The sequence below is a fragment of the Tiliqua scincoides genome, chromosome 5 (genome assembly GCF_035046505.1).
Source record: "Tiliqua scincoides isolate rTilSci1 chromosome 5, rTilSci1.hap2, whole genome shotgun sequence".
NCBI classification, from domain to species: Eukaryota; Metazoa; Chordata; class Lepidosauria; order Squamata; family Scincidae; genus Tiliqua; species Tiliqua scincoides.
Window position 1 is genome coordinate 97,708,810 of NC_089825.1, and position 21,402 is coordinate 97,730,211.

Here is a 21,402-nt window from a genome sequence, read left to right on the forward strand (position 1 = left end):
CAACCAAACTGTTGAACATTGAACCCTGGCAGGTATATTCCTCACTGTATTGATATGGTTATGTATGATACTGCTACTAGGAAAAACCTTGCTACTGAGCAGAATGAAAGGTGCTTCTAAATGAAATTGCTGTGGATGGAACGGGTGGTGTGGGTGAAAACATGTCCCTGGGCACATGGGGTGGATGCACTGCGGAAGCTAAGCAGATCTGGATCTTGCAGGACTTTGAAGACAGACCAACTGGGTATCCCAGATGCAATGCTTTAAGTTGCAAAATGAAAGAAAGGTGGAATATAAATATTTAATTGTGAAAACCAGCCACTAGTATTGTTAACACAAAGCTCCCTGAAAACCACTGAGTAGAGGAACAAATGAAATACTTCAATAGGGCTCAACCCATCCAGCTTTTCAGCACCAATGCACTTGCTTTGTTGCCCCTCGGTCTCAGTGACTACCCCCACACTGCAGGATGTATTGCATGCCCCATTGGCATCAGTACTAGAAAGTTGAATAGGATTGGGCCCATAGATAATGAAATGTTGGACATGATGGTGAGCTGAGAAGAGAGGAAGAAGAGGAAGATCTACCAAGCCTATTCTGTTTTAATGAATGACTAAAAGGCTCTTGTAACTTGTACATCTTAGGTTTACAGGTATCTTTTTTTTGATAAGGGGTTTGGTAATAAAGTGCACAATATGAAGCTATCATCTGTTTTCTATTTTCCATTTTTGTCCAATCTAGATGCACTCTTTTCTGAAAAATGTCCGCTTTAACAATGGTGCTGGCTATGAAGCCTGGTTTCCCCATGAGGAATTGTCATCTGGACTTGAAGTCATCAACTGGGTCACTTTCCCTAATCAATCCTTCCTTAAGATTCAAGTTGGAAAGATGTCTCCAAGTCTAGAGTTTACCATCCACGATGATGCAATTGTGTGGAATAGCAGATTTCAGCAGGTAGGGCTAAAATCCTTCAGCAAGGTTGTCTGGGAACATGATTTTATCTACACCACCCAAGCATTCCTGAGCACTTGAGCGTTCCTGGACGCTATGCTATGGTGGGGGCATGCTATGGTGGGGGAATGATTGAGAGGCCTTTGAGATGTAAGGGAACATATTGTCCCCTTACCTCTGCTTAGGCCCCCTGACAGCTTATGGGTCTCCTTGTACCTATGCCAGCTACATAATTGGTAAAAGCCCAAGGAGATCTGAAGGGTGGGGCAGGTTGAAAAATAGGGGATTGGATCCGAAATGCATGACTGCCATCAGATCAACCCTTTCCTTCCCTGTCACACCCTGGTTCCTCCCCTGAAGCACCCCATTACTCTTCCTCTCTGCCCATGGCCCACCCCTGGCAACAACATGCTTGGGTTGGTAGAGACTCCTGAAGCCACAGCTGTGCAGTCTGCGCTGCTCACCATTTGTGGCAGTGGCCTGACAGCACGCAACAGAGGCCCGGCTTTTGTGCTGCCACAAAGTGTCCTGCAATGCTGGAATGTGAGTTCTGGCAGTGCAGGGTGACTACAGGATTGTACCCTTACAGAGCAATCCTATGCCTGCCTACTCAGAGGTAAGTCTCACTGTGCTGAATTGAATCCTCAAACTGTGGGTCAGGACCCGCAAGGTGGGTCACGAGTCAATTTCAGGTGGGCCTCCATTCATTTCAAGGTGTATTTTATTTTTAATATATTAGATGCATGTGACTGCATTTGTGGAAATGTTACCGATCTGCACTTTTAACAGGCTATTATGGATATGCCTTTAACAATGATAGTCAATGGGGATAACACCCAGGTAAGTGTAAATAGGATTGCAACCTTTTCCATGTTTGGGGCATTTTTTAAAAACAGATTGGCAACAGCTTGGGAGGGTTGTTCTTTATTTTAAGTCAATCTGTAATCTTTTAATGTACTTATTTACTCTAATTTTGTTGCATGGGGGAGTGAAAAATGTTCCTGCTTGATGATGTCACTAGAAGCCATAAGATCACTTCCAGGTTAATGACATCACTTCTTGTGGGTCCCAATAGATTGTCACTCTAAAAAGTGGGTCTCGGGGCTAAAATAAATAAAACACAGAATAAAACTATTTTAGATATATTTGCAAGGCACATAGCATGTCATGTTGATTAACCAAATACCTATATTGAGATAAACATTGAGATAAATAACAAATAGATAGCTGGGTTTTGAGGTGGGTCCGACTTCAAGTTTGTGTCCCATGTACAAGTTTTAACAAGTTGAAGCCTACTGGAGAAAGAAGGATGGCCATAGTGGGGGACATTAAAAGAGCTTCTACTTATGTCCCTATTTTTTTATTCTTAGACGTTACCCCTTCAGAATCTAATTGCCATTGGGTACTGGCATATCTGGGGAGGAGGTAAAATGCAATGGAGCACCACCCCTCAGAGCCGGCCAGTCCCCATGCCACCATCCTCACCCCTGCTGCCATCCATGCCACCTCACTACTGCTTTTGGGTGACCTCCAAAGGCATTCTGGGGGCTGTGGAGGTTGCGCATGTCAGATCTGCCACATTTCCCAACATGCATACCATGGTAGCATCAAGTTTAATATGCTTAAAATGAAGTGAATGGGGACACACCTGACCGACCTAATCAATCCTGAACCACAGTTAGCTGCCATTCGCACCCCCACCACCATCCACATCTCCCAATCACCATTTTCGGCTGCCCTCTGAAGTCCTTCCTGGAACCGGGATGGCGGCACAAGGCCTTCTGAAAAACCCTTCAAACTGTCACTTCTGGTTTTCTGACAAAAACGGGAAGTGATGTTTAAAAGCACTTGAAGGCCTCTGGAAGGCCAGAGGAGACCACGTGCCTCCTGGATGTGATGGTAAGGGGTAGCAACCACTGGGCGGGCAACATTCTGTGGTCCTGGCCTGGGGCAGCACAGGGGCCAGGAATGCCAGAGCGATGTGCCAGTCCCCTGATGAAATAAAAGCATGCTATGTCTCCTGCTAGCAAAGGGCCCTTTGGAAGTAAAACCAAATACTGATGTATTTCCTGTTTCATTTGGCTCTGCCCTGAGCTCTTTTGAGCCTTGGTAGGAAAAAGAAACCACTCTACCAAAATGTGAGAATAGAACTCTCCCTGAAATCCAATAGAACAGGAGTCTTCAAGAGGTCACTCGCAGCAGGGGAGTAATCTGTTGCTGGTCAGGTGAGCTGCTCTCGATAAGGTGATGTGCACTGAAAGGGAAGGATGGTCATGCTGGTGGGCATCCAACATTGGCTTCAGCGTTTCTCCTCATTCTTTGCTCTTAGAATCTGCCTCGTTCAACCTGTGTTGAGAGCTGCCGTGTTGGACACAGCAAGGCGGTTCGAGAGGGGGAAGCAATCTGTTGCTATGATTGTACTCCGTGTCCAGATGATATGATGTCTATCCAGACAGGTAAGTGGCAGTGCACAGATTTTCCAGGAAATAGTTGCATATATTAGTCCACCCTAAAACCATAACATTTGCCTTTGTATTGGCCTGCTCTTCTCCAAACACTTAATTTAGGATGCACTGCTTCTTAAAGGGAACACTGATTACAGCTGCAACAAGGGAGGCAACTTGAAAGACTTCAGAGGCTTTGCATCACATTAATCCCAAAGATGCCCATTCCTTGCTGCATTTGGTCTTTCCCCTGTCCCAAAGCAATGAAGTGCTCAAAAGGAAAATGAGGAATTCTTGTCCAACATATGCTTCCAACCTCCCATCATTCTTACAAATCCAGAGACTTGTATTCCATCCATTCTTACAAATCCAGGTGTACAAATCCAGAGATGGGCAAAACCAGTGCAGCTTGACTTGAGTCAAGCTGTGAGTCTCCAACCCCTTTAACTTGACTCAAAAAGGAGCCCGAACAAGTCGACTTTCCGAGTAGCCTAGAGCATTCTGGGGACTCTAAAAGACTCAAGTCCGGACTTTTTAGGTAAAAAAGGCAACTGCAGCTCTGTGGACAAAAATGGAGCTGCTGGCAGGGTGTATGTTTATGTGAATGTTGGAGTTCTCATTTAATACTCCCCTGATGCCCCCATCATATCTGTAAACAAGGTGGGAGGGGGTGGAACAAACTGTGAGTGCACAGAGAGAAGTGGCACAAGGGAGGAGGGTCCATGCATCAGGGGGAAGGCTTACCAGTATGACCCACTCCTTTGCAGCTCTACTCATAAGTAGTTTCATTGTGACCAGTCATTCAATGAGCCTGCTGAAACCATGCTATTACTCCTGGATGGCTGTGAATTACCACCACCCCCGCCGCCTTCTTCCCTCACTCGTCCAGGGGAAAAACCTTCTTCCAATTATCACTGGTTCCTTCAGAGTTGGACAAGGGAGCCCACCTGCCTCCCCCCACCTCCTTCTCAATGCAAAACCAAAACATTAAGTCTTCCCTGCCTTCTGGCTGGAAATGCCCTGCTGCTTGCCCGGACGGCATGATGGCACCACAATGTCTTTCACACATCAAAAAAAGTAAGCAAACACACCCAGACCAGACTCTCTGTTGGAGAGTCTGGTCCAACAAGAAGCTGATGGAACATACCAAGATCCAGGTCTACAGAGCTTGCGTCCTGAGTACACTTCTGTACTGCAGCGAGTCATGGACTCTTCGCTCACAACAGGAGAGGAAACAGAACGCTTTCCACATGCGCTACCTCCGATGCATACTTGGCATCACCTGGTAGGACAAAGTTCCAAACAACACAGTCCTGGAATGTGCTGGAATCCCTAGCATGTATGCACTGCTGAAACAGAGACGCCTGCGTTGGCTCGGTCATGTCGTGAGAATGGATGATGGCCGGATCCCAAAGGCTCTCCTCTATGGAGAACTCGTGCAAGCGAAGCGCCCTACAGGTAGACCACAGCTGCGATACAAGGACATCTGCAAGAGGGATCTGAAGGCCTTAGGAGTGGACCTCAACAGGTGGGAAACACTGGCCTCTGAGCGGCCTGCTTGGAGGCAGGCTGTGCAGCATGGCCTTTCCCAGTTTGAAGAGACACTTAGCCAACAGCCTGAGGCAAAGAGGCAAAGAAGGAAGGCCCATAGCCAGGGAGGCAGACCAGGGACAGACTGCACTTGCTCCCGGTGTGGAAGGGATTGTCACTCCCGAATCGGCCTTTTCAGCCACACTAGATGCTGTTCCAGAACCACCATTCAGAGCGTGATACCAGAGTCTTTCGAGACTGAAGGTTGCCAACTACAACACCCAGACAGAGACAGACTTGATTCTGCCTGCGTGGGGACTCCATTCCGAGTCAGTGGCCTCAGACCCAAGTCAGTGCCAGGGTAAATAATATATAACACTAAATTCATAGCATGGGATGGCTGCTTTGCCTTCTTTTTTTATTTTTTTAGAAGTCAAATAGCAGTTGAAGGACCTGCCACATGGAGCAAAAGTTTCAGGATGTGGCTGCAGTTCTTTTGGACTTTGCTTTGGTTCCACTCCTGATCTCACCACTATACAATATTCCAGCAGTTTGCAAACGTTGTAGAGGCCCGAGAGGCTGCAGCCTGATTTCTAAATGCCAAGGAATGTGGCTATAATGGTGATTGGGCAGGAGTGCTCTCCCCCCTCCCGATTAGCAGGTTGTTGCACCCTTGATGCACAGTCTGCCCTGTCAGTTTCACAACCAAACAAAAATGGGGTCAAGTGCCACTGGTGGGTTTTGGACTCACAGTTTGGGAACTGCTGCACAATTTCAAACAGAATGATGTTTGCTTTGACAAACCGTTTGGTGCTTCTTTCTGTTTAAATTTTCACAAAGGAGCATGTTTGGAAATGTAACCATATGTCCTAAAGTCCTAAACGCCCCTACCATCCACCATTGTTTTGTTACATTAAATACTATCACCACTATTTTTTAAAAAAATTCCAACAGAACAGTTTTCATATGTAGTATAATAAAATTTGGCCCATCTGCCTAGCACTCATTTATCAGATCTATCTAACATATAGCAATTAATCTATGGAAAGAGGTGAAATCTGAATGGGAATCACAATGAAGGCAACCCACATCTCAACATGATCCCAATTCAGACTGCCTTCCACAAAATTGCATACCATTTGATCTTTGTAAACATTTATGTTTTTCATTTCACAAAGACGATCAGGGAGACGTTGAGATACTCTGTAATTATCCAAAGTACTATTATTTCCTTCCTTGCGCAGTTGGTAAGAAATGCATCCATATTTCAAAAGGAGGTGGATCTATTCTGAACTGTATCAGTGCCCCACGGAGGAACAGAGATCACCGAACATTTCTGCTTCAAAACATTTTGGGGAGAAATCTCTGTGACCACACATGCTGCTGAGTGAGGTTCCTGTGAGGTTCCATCAGGATGCCAACCACAGAGAATTCATTGTATCTGGAACTGTAGTTCAGGATGCAGAAGTTCAGATGCAGCTGGGTTAGACATGCATTTGCAGCCCAGTGGCTGTTTCTGCTCTTCCTGCTGCTGCTTTTCCAGTCTCTCGTCTGTTGGGAGAATGTGCCCAGTGAATGTGAATTTGAAGGAAGCTATGGGGATACTAGGCTAGGAGATGCTGTCATTGGTGGGGTCCTCTCTCTTTTACATCCTGTACACACTGCAATTAATTTTCAGACACTACCAGCAATGAAGAAAGGCAATTTCTCGTAAGTTATTTCTTGTTTGGTATCCATCATGCTATTTGAAATATGAAGACTAGAGATCAAACAACTGCACTGGGGTGGAATTTCAACAGGTGCAGCTTGTTGGGAAGAACAGGGTGGGGTTGGGGCAATGCCATGGTCAGGAAGAGAGCAGATATCTTTGAAAGCACCTCTGTTTATATCCTATCTCCCTTTTTGGCCACAAACTACCTACACATATTCACTTGGACTTGCACCAGCAAAATCACAGTCACAGTAGATCCATTGCAGCAGCTAAGACTTACTTCAGGGCAAAGGAAGAAATGTTCCCTTACGTAATCATTTTTGTTCTGCTCAGATGAACAACTCCATTCCTGCACCCCTCTTCCTTACACCTCTTTAGTTTTGTTTCCTTTTCTTATTGTACTTGGGATGAGTTTTTCACTGTACAAGCATATGTCCAATAGTGTGGGTGTCATTGTCCCCTAAAACTGAGTGCTGTGCAAACCAGCACTAAAAAGACATTGTTCTGGATGGGACAAGAACCTGACGATGACGAATACACTGCTCTGATTGACAATAGCTGTCAGTCATACCCAGGATGAAGAACACTGTAGCAAAACAGTGCTTAAGGAAATGCCATTGTGGGTAGTACTACTGTAAATGTATATGTGGTGCACATGACAATGTGCTAGACCTTATCTCTGCCTCAATGTCAATCTCATTTCAGAATAGGGTACAAACATTACCAGCATGTCCTGGCCTTCCTTTTTGCCATTCATGAGATCAACAGGAATCCCAACCTCTTGCCCAATGTGACCTTGGGCTTTAAAATCTATGACAACTTTTTTGAAGGAATGGCCACATATAAGTCCATCCTGGATCTACTCTTCAAACAACAAAGGAATGTGCCCAGTTACAAGTGTGGTAAGAAAGGTGATGTCTTGTCTGTCATTGGGGGATTCACGGTAGAGTATGTCATCCAAATGGCCAACATTCTTAGTCACTTCAAGTTTCCACAGGTATGTACATTCAGATGCATGAATGGGTGGCATAAAACTGCTCTTCACTTGTTATATTATTTGAGATTTTATCAGTGAATGCCTTTTTTTAGCTTGAAAAGAATTGCAAAGGGGCAATGCAATGCAACAAGTATGTTGTTTATTCAGAAGAAATAACCATTTGAGGAGGTTCTTGAGATCTCAGTTGTATAGGAGGACATAACATGACTGATCTGTAACCCAGATGTGGGCAGAGAGATCTCCAGCTCTAAATAATAAAAATAACAATAACAATAACAATAATAATCGGGGTCGCTGCCTCCCTCCCACCACGACTTACCTGGAGAGCCTGGGGGAGGGAGACCCCACTGGCAGCAAAAGCCTCGGGAGGAGGAGAGGCTGCCTGGACCCTGGCACCACCCGCCCAGCTGCCTGTTCCACCAAAGTCAAGGGAAAGAAGGGAGGCAGGGACCAGAGTGCCAGGTCCCTGTAAGGAAGTGGGAGGAGGGTGAGAGAGGAAGGGTGGAGCAGAGAGGGCTTCATAACTGAGGCCTCTGATGAGGGTGAGGAGGTCAAGGTGTGGAGCAGTTCCTGCTGCCCCACTGGTGAACACCACCCTCAAGAGACAGCGAGGAGGAGAAGGGTGCTGTGACCCCCTCCCTCTGGTCACCCAGCTGAGGCTTCAGAAGCCACCCTTCGTTAGGCCTCCTCTCCCTTGCTGGAAAGGCCTGGGAGGCAGGGAACCAAGCTCCATGGACGACAACCACCTCGCCCCCACACAAAGCCTGACACCCTAGCATCTATTTGCTACCTGGGGTCAAAGTTGTTTTTATTTTCTGGTTAATTGGTCACAACTTTTGATAGAATACAGATATTCCAATGCCATTTTTTTCATTGCATTCTGCATTAAATTACCTTTCCAATGATATATAACATGATGCTATTATTCATACATACCAATATTTTCACAATTTTGGTCACTAGTGTCAAGCTCAGCTTGTTGTCCCTCTAAAGCTTGATGCCCGATGCAACTGCTACCCCCTGCACCCCCTTAGCTAAGCCACTGTCTACGGGCTCCCTCCCAGGAAAGTGTGCATATAATTGCAGACTTACTATAATTTATTGATAGGAATGTATACAAAGATACTTTGTTCAGTATACTTAGCATCTCATTGATAAGCAAAATTCTGGATTGTAATAAATACTTTGGTTTGGAAAACGATGGTTAATTTTCTAAGCTGTTCTGAGCCATGTTTTCCCCCATTAGATTACTTATGGTACGTATGAGAAACCAGTCACAAACAATAATTTCCCTTCTCTATACTGGATGGCAATAAGGGAAGGTACTCTGCACACCGGCATAGTCCAGCTACTGCTGCATTTCCAATGGACATGGATTGGTCTCATTGTTTCAGAGGGTGATACTGGAGAAGGCTTCCTGCAGAGGCTGACACCATTGCTGGCCCGGAAAAGCATTTGTGTTGCATTCTTAGAAAGGACTGTCATTGTCAAGGATCTTAATTGGGATCCCACTCAAAATGCAATATTGCGAAACATACTCAGGATACGCTCCACACTTTCATCCACTGCAGCCAATGTTGTTATTGTTGACGGGGACGCTCAAACTCTGGAACCACTGGCAACCATTTTATATGTAGCTGAATTTGTACATAGACGTCTTATAGGGAAGGTTTGGATCACGTCACCTCAGTGGGATTTCGTCAGCATTGCTAACACTAAGGGCTTCTGTGCAAAAACATTCCATGGGACTTTGTCTTTCACAACCTCCATGAAGGCCGTGCCAGGATTCCAGGACTTCATTCAGACTCTAAAGCCTAAAAAGTCACTTGCACGATTTCTCTGCTTTTTTTACAAATTGGCATTCAGGTGTTGCGGTGATGTGAAAATTAAAACTTGTAAACACTGTACAGGAGCGGAGAAACTGGAGAGCCTGCCTCAGACTGTATTTGAGATGGAGATGAGTGATGGGAGCTACCGTATTTACAATGGTCTCTATGCTGTAGCACATGCTTTAAATGCCGTATTTGCATCCAGGCCGAAAACAATGCTGAACAGAGACGCAGGCAAACCTTTGAACATTGAACCCTGGCAGGTATATTCCTCACTGTATTGAAACGGTTATGTATGGTGCAATCCCAAGCACACTTACTAGGAAGATAATTGGAGCACAGTGGAAATCACTTTTATGTAAACTTGCTGTGGAGTGAAAAGGTGGTGTGGGTGAAATCATGTTCCCAGACACATGGGGGGGGGGCACATTGCTAAAGCTAAGCAGATCTGAAACTTGCAGAAGTTTGATGACAGACCTCTCGGATATCACATGCACATTGCTTTATAGCCCGAGCCTATGCATGTCTACTCTGATGTAAGTCCATTGTGTTCAATGGGGTTGACTCCTCGGAAACCGCATGGGGTTGAAGCCTTAAGTTCCAAAATGTAAGAAAAGCGGAATATAGGAACCTGTGATTCAAGCCACAGGTGAGACAGAACCACCCCTTTGTAGCCCTTGGAAAAGTGCCACAGCTGACCTGCCTGCTTACACGTGAGGAGGCTCTCTTTCAATCCAAAAAAGCAGAAGCAAGGAGAGGCTCCTCAAGTGTAAGCAGGCAAGTTTCCAGCACCAATGAGCTGCACCATAGCCCCAAGTGAAGTAACAATTGTTCCCTGACCTTGACAAGGCCTCTGTGAACACCCCCACACTGCAGGATGCAGAGCAGGCCCCATTGGCATAGTTGCATCAGTGCTGCAAAGTTTGGATTGGGCCCATAGATGTGGAAATGTTGGATAAGATGGTGAGCTGAGAGGAGAGGAAGATGAGGAAGAACTGCCAAGCGTATTCTAATAGTTATTAATAAATGAAAAAGTTCTTTTAACTTGTACATCTCCGGATTACAGGTGCCTTTTCTGACCAGGGGTTTGGTAACACATTGCGCAATATACATTGAAGCTATCAGCTCTTTTCTATTTTTGTCCAACCTAGATGCACTCTTTTTTGAAGAATGTCCACTTTAATAATGGTGCTGGCCATGAAGTCTGGTTTGCCAATCAGCAACTGTCTTCTGGACTTGATGTCATCAACTGGGTCACTTTTCCCAATCAATCCTTCCTTAAGATCCAAGTTGGAAAGATTTCTCCAAGTCAAGAGTTTACCATCCATGATGAGGCCATTGTGTGGAATAGCAGATTTCAGCAGGTAGGGCTAAAATCCTTCAGCAAGGTCACCTCTTCATTTGCTTGGGAACATTCCTGAACATGAGAGCATTCCTGGAGGCATGCACTGCATGCTATGGTGGGGGCAGGATTGAGAGGCCTTTGAGATGTAAAGGAGCATACTTTCCCCTGACCTCTGTATAGGCCCCCTGACAGCCTAGGGGTCTCCTTGTACCTATGCCAGCTCTATAACTGGTATAAGCCCGAGGAGAGCCAGAGAGTGGGGAAGCTTGAAAACTAGGGGATAGGATTCAACATGCATGACTCCCACCAGATCAACCCCTCCCCTCCCTGATCGACCCCTGTTCCTCCCCTGAAGTGCCCTATTACTCCTCCTCTCTGCCCAATACCCAACCCAGCCAACAACTTACTTGAGTTTCCATTTGTGGCAGCCAGAAAGTGTCCTGCAATGCTGGAATGTGAGTCCTAGCAGTGTAGGGTGACCAAAGGATTTTACCCCTGCAGCACAATCGTATACCTGACTACTCAGAAATAAGTCTCACTATGTTGAAATGGGCTTACTGCCAGGAAAGTGTATGTAGGATTGCAGCCTTACAGTCACAGTTGGTATTGTACAAGTCTTGTAGGAATGCTGAAACAAACCATTAGTACATATACCTAAAGTTAATATCCAAATGAATTTTAACTATTATATTGTCCCCAAACATCCAAGAAGCTGTAAATCTATCCACACTTACCTCGAGTAAGACCCATTGACTATCACTGTTAAAAGCATATACATAGTAGCCTGTTAAAAGTACAGATCTGAAACATTTCCACAACATACATACCATGGTAGCATAAAGTCTCATATATTAAAAATAAAATATACATTGAAATGAATGGGAACCCATCCAAAATTGGTTCGCGACTCACCGAATGGGTTCTGACCAACAGTTTGAGAAACACTGAATAAAACTGCAGCCTTAGAGTCACAGATCGGTATTATCCAGGGTTTGTAGGATTGCTATGACTACACCATTAGTACACATGCTTAAAGTAAATATCCTCATCCACTTTATCCTAAACTTCTACTGGGTGATTCCTGTCCTCTACAGACACAGAATAAAATCATTTTAAACATATTTGCAAGGCAAGTAGCCTATCATGCTGATTATTCAAATATCTATATTGAGGAAAAGGTGGTAAATCAATATACCTATATCAGGGGTCGGCAACCTTAAACACTCAAAGAGCCATTTGAACCCCTTTTCTGGAGGGAAAAAAACCTCAGGAGCCACAGAACCCTTTTGACAACTAAAATGAAGATAATACTGCATATAGGTTTTTTTTTTCACCTTTATGCTCTGATAGGTCCCATTTTTATAATGTAGTCCCCTCTTGTAGCTTTTAGTTAGTTTTGTCATACATTCTTGTCCTGTGTTTTCAGATGCCCAGTCCTCTATGGTGTTTTGCCTGAATCCAATCCCATTCTCTGCCTGGAGAATTATGCCCACTTTAAGCAAATTAACTCCTCTTCTTCCCCCCAACAAATGATCCTGGTTCTGACCTGCAGTCCTGCTGGACCCTACTTCCAGGGTAGCTTGCCTGTTCAACCTGCAGAGGCCCTCTCTCCTGTCAGCAGCCTCCCACCACTACAGCAGACCCTGGGTCATCAGCAGGTCTTGGGCACAGCAGCCACACTTCAAACTCCAGTGTCTCCAGCAGTCCATTAGTCACAAAGTCAGTCAGAGTATCCAGGGCAGAGTGCAAAGTCAATAAGCCAAGTCACAGTCCAAGGTCAGATTCCAAAGTAAGTCAGTCAAATCAGAGTATCCAAGTCAAAGTCAATAAGCCAAGTTAGTCATTCTCCTCACCTACCTCCAACCTGCACTCCTTCTACAACCCACACCCCCTTCCTCAGATGCCTGTTATATCCCTGAGGGCCCTATTGCCTTCAAGTGGCTGCAGCTGTGCAGCACACTCTGCTGGATGCCCAGGCCTTACCCTTAAAGGGGCCACTGCTGTCACCACATCTACCTCCTCACCAGATCTTCCAGGATTTCAATACATGTGGTGGTTATGACACCTGCTTTTCTTAGATAGATATGAAAGAACTCCCCCCACCTTCCAGAGGCACTCTGCTAGAAGGAAAAAAGGACATAGACTCCAGAGGTGGGGAAGAGAAGAAGGGGGGCAGGCCTGCTTCTGCCCTGCCTGCCTGCCTGCCCTCCCTCACTCAGGCTGCAACCCTCTCCACACTATCCTGGGAGTAAGCCCCATTGGCTACAATGGGACTTCTGAGCAGACAAGTTGGTTGGAGCTCTCAGGTTGCAGTCCTCTCCACACTTTCCTGGGAGGAAGCCTCAATGACTACTTGTGAGTGGACCTGCATAGGAGGAGGCTGAGGCTACAGCCCTCCACACCTTCCTGGGAGTAGCCCAGGGACTACATCGGGGCTTACTCTCAAACAGACCTGCGCGGGCTCCCACTCACCCGCCCTTGCACTTGGCCATAAGCAGGCTCCAAGGTCGCCATTCCAGGCACCCTTTCCTGGGAGTAAGCTTCATCCACTGTAATGTGGCTTACAACTGAGTAGACACGCATAGGAGCAGGCTCCAAGACTGCCATCCCAGGCACCCTTTCCTGGGAGTAAGCTTCATCCACTGTAATGGGGCTTACTACTGAGTAGACACACAGGATGTCTCCTCTGCTGTGGAGGAAAAGCCTCTCCTTGCATTGAGTGGGGACCTGCTCAGGGAAAGGCGGGCTGCAAGGGTTCGCAATGGCTGAGGAGGAGGACATCTTGCTGGAGAGTTGGGGAAGGAAAAAGCAGGGAGCTTAAGCCTGCAGAGCGGGCAAAATTGAAAAGGGAAACCAATGCGGGGAAACCAATGTGGGCCTTCTGTTACCCCCTTTGCCACTTTCACCCGGAGGAGCCGCAGCAGACAGCTGAAAGAGCCGCATGCGGCTCTAGAGCCGTAGGTTGCCGACCCCTGACCTATATTGAGAAGAATATCAAATAGATAGCTGGGGTTTGAGTTGGGCTCCAATGAAAGGTGGGCCCCACGTTTAATAAGTTGAAACACAGGAAAAAGGAGGATGTCCATAGTGTTGAGTATTAAAAGACAGCTTCCTCTTATGTCCCATTCTTTTTATTCTTAGATGCTACCCCATTCAGAATCTAATTGCTACTGGGCACTTGCGTACCATGGAGGGTAAAGGGGGACAGACATTCCAGGGTTCCACCCCTCTACCCCCTGCCAGCATTCATGCCTCCATCCATGCCTCCCAACCACCACTTTCACCACTTTCAGCTGTCCTTCACAGACCTTCTGGGGGAAGTTACATATGGCCTCCTCCTGCCCTCCGGATGCCTTCTGAAACCTCTGGAAGGCTTTTAAAAGTTCTTATGTTTAAAAGCCCTTATAAGACCTCCAGAGGGCCAGAGGAGACCAAGTGCGGCCCAGATGCGATGGTAAGGGGTGGCAACCGGTGGGGGGGGGCAATATTCTATGATCCTGGCACCGGGCAGCACAGGGGCCAGTAATGCCAGTGCAATTGCCAATTCCCTGATGAAATAAAAGCACGCTGAGTTTTCTGCTAGCAGAAAGGCACTTTGGGATTAAACCAAATCCTGGTGTATTTCCTACTTCTTTTGGACTGTGCTCTGAACTGCTTTGAGTTCCAGTAGGAAAAACAAATCTCTCTACCGACTCTCCATGTAGTCAAATACCACAGGAGTCCACAGCAGGTCGCTGGCAACAGGGGAGTTCTCTGTTGCTGGTCAGGATCAAGTTGATCTCCTGTTCTTGATCAACTGAAGTGCACTGAAAGAGAAGGATGGTCATGGTGGTGGGCATCCAAGGTTTGCTTCAGCGTTTCTTCCCGTTCTTTGTTCTTAGACTCTGCCTGGTTCAACCTGTGTTGAGAGCTGCCGCGTCGGACACAGCAAGACGGTTCGAGAAGGGAAAGCAATCTGTTGCTATGATTGTACTGCGTGTCCAGATGACATGATATCTAACCAGACAGGTGATTGACAGTGTCCTGAATTTCCAGGAAATATTTGCAAATATTTTCCACCCTAAAATATGCCTAGGTATGGTCTCTTCTTCTCCAAACACTTAAATCATGATGAACGGAATCTTAAAGGGAAACTGGTTACAACTTTAACAAGGGAGGATCCATGAAAGACTTCAGATGCAGTCCATTAAACAGTTTAGTGCGCTTAACTCCACTGGTGCCTGTCACTTGCTGCATTTTGTCATTCCCCTGATACTAAGCATTGTTCACCAGGAAAATGAGGAATTCTTGTCCACTGTTTGCTTTCAAACTTCCATCATTCTTCGGGATTCATACAGCTACTGACACTCTCTTTGTCCTTTTCAGATGCAGCTCATTGCATCAAATGCCCAGAAGATCAGTACTCAAACATGAACCAAGATCAATGTATCCCCAAACAGACAGCCTTCCTAAACTACGAGGAACCCTTAGGAATTGGGTTGGTTTCTATTGCTTTTACCTTTACAGCAACAACAGTTATGGTGATACTGATCTTTTTAAAGAACTGGAACACTCCCATTGTCAAAGCCAACAATCAAAACCTCACCTGCATTCTTCTCAGCTCCATCCTGCTTTGCTACCTTTCCTCCCTTCTCTTCCTTGGAAAACCTAGCAAGGTGTCCTGCCTTCTCCGACAATCGGCTTTTGGCATCATTTTCTCTGTGGCTGTTTCTTCTGTTTTGGCCAAAACCATCACTGTGGTCCTGGCCTTCATGGCCACCCAGCCAGGGAACAGGATGAGGAAATGGCTGGGGAAAAAAGTGGCCCACTCCATTGTCCTTTCCTGTTTCCTCATTCAAGTGGGGATTTGCACTGTATGGCTGTCCACCTCTCCTCCTTTTCCAGATGTTGACATGCACTCCCAGACTGAGCACATCATAGTGGAGTGTAATGAAGGGTCGATCATCATGCTCTATTCTGTCCTGGGCTATGTTGGTTTTCTGGCCCTCACCAGCTTCACAGTCGCTTTCCTTGCCCGAAAACTGCCGGATACTTTCAATGAAGCCAAATTCATCACCTTCAGCATGCTGGTCTTCTGCAGTGTGTGGATCTCCTTCATTCCTGCTTACCTGAGCAGCAAGGGGAAAGACGTGGTGGCCGTGGAGGTCTTTGCCATCTTGGCCTCCAACACTGGCCTCCTGACTTGCATTTTTCTCCCTAAATGCTATGTTATTGTTCTAAAACCAGCTCTCAACTCCAAGCAGCTGCTAACAGAGAAAAGAAGTAATTAAATCGGTTTCTAAGATGATGGTTGTTTTGCATTTCTCTCTCTCTATATGTTTCCATACAGTATGAATGCTGCATCACAGCATATCACATTTTTAATCGTCCCTTTACCCCCATACCCACAAATAAATTGACCAGACTTTGGCTTGGATGATAATGGGCCACTTTATTAAGTCTTAATTGCAGCAGGGCAATAACAATAACATACAAGCATGTGGGGCAATATGGGGGAAACGGTCCTAACCGTCTACCTCCCCCTGCAAACCCATTGGGCGTACTGCCTGGCTCGAGGCCCTAGCTGTCAATAGCCAGCCTAGGCCTTTCAACGCCACCCCCAAAGGGACAAGGCAGCCGGAATTCAGACCAGCAGACAGAGCCTCACTGGCCTGACAGTCCAGGCAAGGGGCTCGCCTGCCTGCCTCCTGGAGCCGGTCAGGCATCATGGGAGCGGTTCAGACTCACCCCTCCCCCTGCTGCCTTGGATGGACACTGAGCCAGATACCTACCTACCCAGCCCCGCACGTATCCTGCCACAGGGGAGGACAGCCTGGCACTTGTCGTCCCCGCTCCCCACAAGGATGAAATCCTTCAAGCCCTGCTGCAGGTCGGATAAAAACAAGTCATTGCCGACTGGTGACAGGTGCACCCCATCGCTGTGGAACAGGGCAGGCTGCCTGAACCCAATAGCAGGGTGTTGGATCACTGCCCCGCCCTGCTCAACTACTACCCTCCCCAGGTAAGCGTTCACTCTTTTCCTGGTGGCGTCTATTCTGTGGACGCTCCGCACCCTGCACCAAACATGCCAGGGGAGGAGATTGGACCAAAGGATAGCAATCCCCGGGAACCAACTTTTAAGCAATGAGAACTCCCTATGGGCCTGGAGCCTCAACGACTTCGAAGTCCTCTGGCCCAGATCTTTCTCCTCTAAGTGTACCACGATTACCTGGGGAGGGGGATGCCGTGCCAGATAATTAAGCAGCAATGGCATGAACTGACCCCGGCACATGCCCCTTCTGGCAGCCCAGGTGACACTGGCCAGGCCTCCCAGTTCCAACTGGGAGCCGAAGCTGCCGGCCAACGCCCTCTTCCGAGCGCAAAAGAGAATTGAGTGACTGCAGATCAGGACCCTCATAGGAGTCGACCAACAAAGACCTGCAACAGAAAAATTAACATAAGCCACTAACACTGGAATGCAACAAGATGCCATTAGGCAACACAACCAGGGACTCCAACCCCCTCTCTCCATATTAACACCAAGGCTGGTGATGCCAGTCAACACACCCCCCCAACCATTGGGGGAGCCTGACAAACTCAGGCCCCGCATCCGGTGGGCCTCAGCGAACATAATATTTAAAGGCGCCCAAGTGCCATTGCCCGATCCTCTGGATAGCTCCGGTACGGAAGCCCAACCTGGCTGCCGTCAATGCAGCACCGATTCTAAAGGAATGCAGGCCAAACTGCCCGGCTGCCATTCCAAGCCTCTGCAAAGCTACATTAAAAACCTCCCTGAACTGATACACTGTCAGGGGGGAGGGATTCTGATGCTGAAAAAATGGCCCGTCCCCCCAGGGCGCCACGTGGCGGTAGTCCACAACCGCCTGAACCGGGCAGATATCCACATCGGCAGCTCTTTTCAGGTGGTCCCACTGGCCCTTACCTCCCTGGTCGGTCTTAGAACACCTTAAAAACAGAGAAACATGGTTAACACCCAACTGACAATCGCCCCATCGCAAGGCCCTTTCTCCAGGGGTGACTTTAGAAACGGATAATACCTCGCTAGGGTGGACAGCCCCAAAGAACAATACCAGGCTATAAGCCTTAAACAGCATCGCCTCATAACAAGATGCGCAATGCAGACTGAAGTTGGCACATAAGCCCCGCAGCAGGCCCGGGGTGACACCCGGGGAAGCACCTCACACCGTCCAAAGAACTCTGACACCTAACTGTGCATCAAAAACAGACTTTCTGCTCTGTGGATATGTTGGGATTGGGGATGATTTTATTGGTGGTATTTTTTCCCTGCGTTTTGTCTCCTTTGACTTACAAACCTTTCAGGAGTCACCTGCGGACCTTGAAATATCCAGTATGCGGTAAGTATTTATTGGTTCTGTGAGCAATGCAGATTATTTTTGATTTGGCCTTCAGATATATTTGGATAAAAATGTATACGGTGCAAATGCATCCACCAGCACACATCTACTGTTATATAGATTTGCATGTATAGAGAATAGTTATATAACTTACCTCTCAAGACTTGACTCAAGAATTTGGAGCAAGGACTTGAATCTCAACATGAGGGTACAAACTTGAGACTTGACTCAAAATTTGGGATTAGGAACTTGAGAACATCACTGGCAAGTTTCTGGGAAACAGAAGCTCTTCATTCTTGTTATCTCTTCCTGTTGTGTTAAGAAGCAGCTCTTAAAGCAAGTCTCACATTTTTCCCACTCTCTAAGCAGATGGGTTTACATTTCAGATGAAATCTTAGAACTTTCCATGCGATTCACCTTGCAGGATCTTACCAAAGAACTTCCAGCACATCCTGGCCTTTGAGTTTGCCTTTATTGAGATCAACAATAATCCTGAACTTTTACCCAATATCACTCTGGGTTTTCGCATAATTGACTTCTGTATACAAAGGATGACCTATTCCGGCACACTACAGTTGCTCACCATAGGAGGTATTATTAACACCAATTACAACTGTGATACAAGGAATAGAAAGGTATTGGCCATTGTTGGGGGACTTGACACTGAAAACTCCATCCAAATATTAAACCTTGTCAGCATCTACAAGATACCACAGGTAGGAACACTGAGAGAGAATGGCTATAGAAAGGACATAAGTTTACAGACATTTATGAATGCTCTGGGTGAATGTCAGTGTTATCTTGGCATATCTTTATATTTATTTTTAATACAGTTTTACTTACCTCATAGTGATTGAGATTGAATTTTTTAAAAGGTGAAAATGTACAAAGTTTTTCATGAGTTTCTGGGAACTCGATTTCTAGCTCTATTCTTTCTATTTCCTCGTATTTGATTTGTTTCTGCTATGTCTGCAGCACAACTTTGACAAGCCTTATCTCCAAGGATATATCTAAAATGATGTGGCCTGCAGCCAAAGTTTCCCTTTCTCCACGGGAAATTCCTCCTTGAGAAGGTATCCTTTTCCCGGAGGAAGTGATCCTTTGAATGGCAATCTCACTCCACTTTTATTTTCAAACATTCTTCTATGATGACACACAAAGGTTACCACTGATTGGAAAATTAAGCACATTTTAAAATCAACTGTTGTTGGATTGTTATCTGAATAATTACAGAATCATTTTCCAAACTGACTATTTTGCTGGCGCAGACTTGAAAGCCTCTGTGTTGGGCAGCCCGACATGGAGGCTGGATACAGAGAAGCAGAGCTCCGTCAGTCCTACCCCCCTCCTGGGCCATTTATTCCCTCCCACCCCAAAAATACCTGCCACTGCCCAGCACAGCAGGAGTGTGGGCCAGCCCTCCATGCAGCGTTGAGGCTCAGCGCTGACAGGTGCCGGCCCTGTACCGGTGGTCCCTCCTCTCCGGGTACCGTGGATGTGTCTTACAACATGTTTATGACACCCAGTACCAGAGCAGGAGCCCAGCACTGATGCTCAGGTTGGATAGGATTGGGTCCTAAGCTTGTTCCTTTTTCAAGAAAAATTCTAGAAACCCCCACCCTCACCTACTAACTTTCTTCTGCCATCTTAAAGGCCAACATGTCTTTGCTCAGTTACTTTCTCACACAAAGCAAGGTCAGAGTTCTGGTATTCCACTGAGTCTTTGCACTGGAATGCGTAGACCCAGGGCATCAGCTGTCTTGACTAGACCTCTGCACTGTGCCTTGAGCCTGTCAATCGACCATGTGGCAGAATAGTAAGAGGTTTCCTTGTCACCATATGGAATCAGGTGGAAATGACTCCTTTTCATCTGATTGGATTTTGGTGAAAAGTGATTTTATTTATTTTATTTATACAGGTATTTACATACTGCCTTTCTTATTTTGCCCACCCCAGACTGTTCTTAGGGTGTGGCACTATTAGACAGGTTGGTCCTAACTGGCAGCTGTAGGGTGTAGGCGCAGGTATTTGGTGTGCACACTGCAATGCAAACAAAGAATAATGGGGAACCCGGAATTGACTGTAAGAGGCTGCCTGGCTTGAGGATGTTGCCTGAATCCAACATTCATGCCCAACATTTGGGCATGGATCCCAAAGCTGATTCCAAATACTATCTGGCAACTCTGCTTCCTCAGTCCCATTACAGAGCAAATTTGGAATCATCTACAACCTTGAGTGGGGGGGCACACACTCAATGAGAGAATATAGAGTACCATGACATCTATTCCAAGACTGATGCTGGAGGGTCTGGAGCTTGGATCCACTACAGTGTTTACAGAGTTCCTTAATTGTCATTGGTTCAATGAACTTGGCCCAGTTATAATCCAAACTTTACAATGTGTATTCCCTGGGGACAGAAATGAGAGCAACTGGAACAAGGCAGCAATGTTGGGGTTCGGGAACCATTTTCTTAATTCTTTTTGCCCCTGTTTCAATCATTCTGTCCACTGAACTGCTGTTCCTATTAGAGAACAGTCAATTGTAAATTCTCCCTTACGCGTCAAATAGCCGAATGCAAGGGGTCAGATTTATACTAGCAAAATCATGGAGCAGGAAAATGTTAAATCCTCCCTCTGCAGAGCATATGACTTGATTCACTTGGAAAAGCACGGATGCACTTTAGACAAAAATAAATAAATAAATAAGATCCCCCCCCCCCACATTGTCTTTCAGTTTAAATAACGTGACTTGCAAACAAGGAAGAGATTGTGCAAAGGTCTTGCACACAGACTTGCCAAAGGAATCCTTATTTGGTTTTGTATTACGCATGTGTTGCACACAATGCCACACATGGCACTGTCATCTCCTCATTGTTGTGTAGTTACACAGTTTCTTCTTCATGTGTTTGTGCAAAGGGGCAAAATACTATATTAAATCAGTGTGCACTCTTTAGGATACAATTCAATGAGATGAGACACCTCATAACAGATCTTCAGTGTCTCTTTAAGTTTAGTCGGAAGAATCTCCAGATAGGAGATGGCCAACAGTTTCTGGGAGGCCCAAATATGAGAATTCCAGAGTAATTCCTCCTGTTTGCCATTTGTTTCCATGTAGCTCAGTTATGGTGCCTTTGATTCACACCTGTCGTAAATCCCAATTCCCTTTCTTGTATGGCATGGTCCCAAGTGCAGCCTCACAATATCAAGGAATCATCTACTTACTCCAGCATTTCACACGGAA

The 21,402-nt window shown here is 46.2% G+C and overlaps 1 protein-coding gene across 1 annotated transcript in view; it reads left to right on the forward strand.

Annotated features, from left to right (window-relative positions):
* LOC136652492 (vomeronasal type-2 receptor 26-like) overlaps positions 1-17,184 on the forward strand; it is a 31,412-nt gene extending 14,228 nt beyond the window's left edge. Inside the window, exons 3-5 of the mRNA XM_066629432.1 lie at positions 14,689-14,815; positions 15,173-16,069; positions 17,093-17,184. Coding sequence (XP_066485529.1) covers positions 14,689-14,815; positions 15,173-16,069; positions 17,093-17,184 — 1,116 coding nt within the window. The remainder of the gene's footprint in view (positions 1-14,688; positions 14,816-15,172; positions 16,070-17,092) is intronic.
* Positions 17,185-21,402: the final 4,218 nt, after the last annotated feature.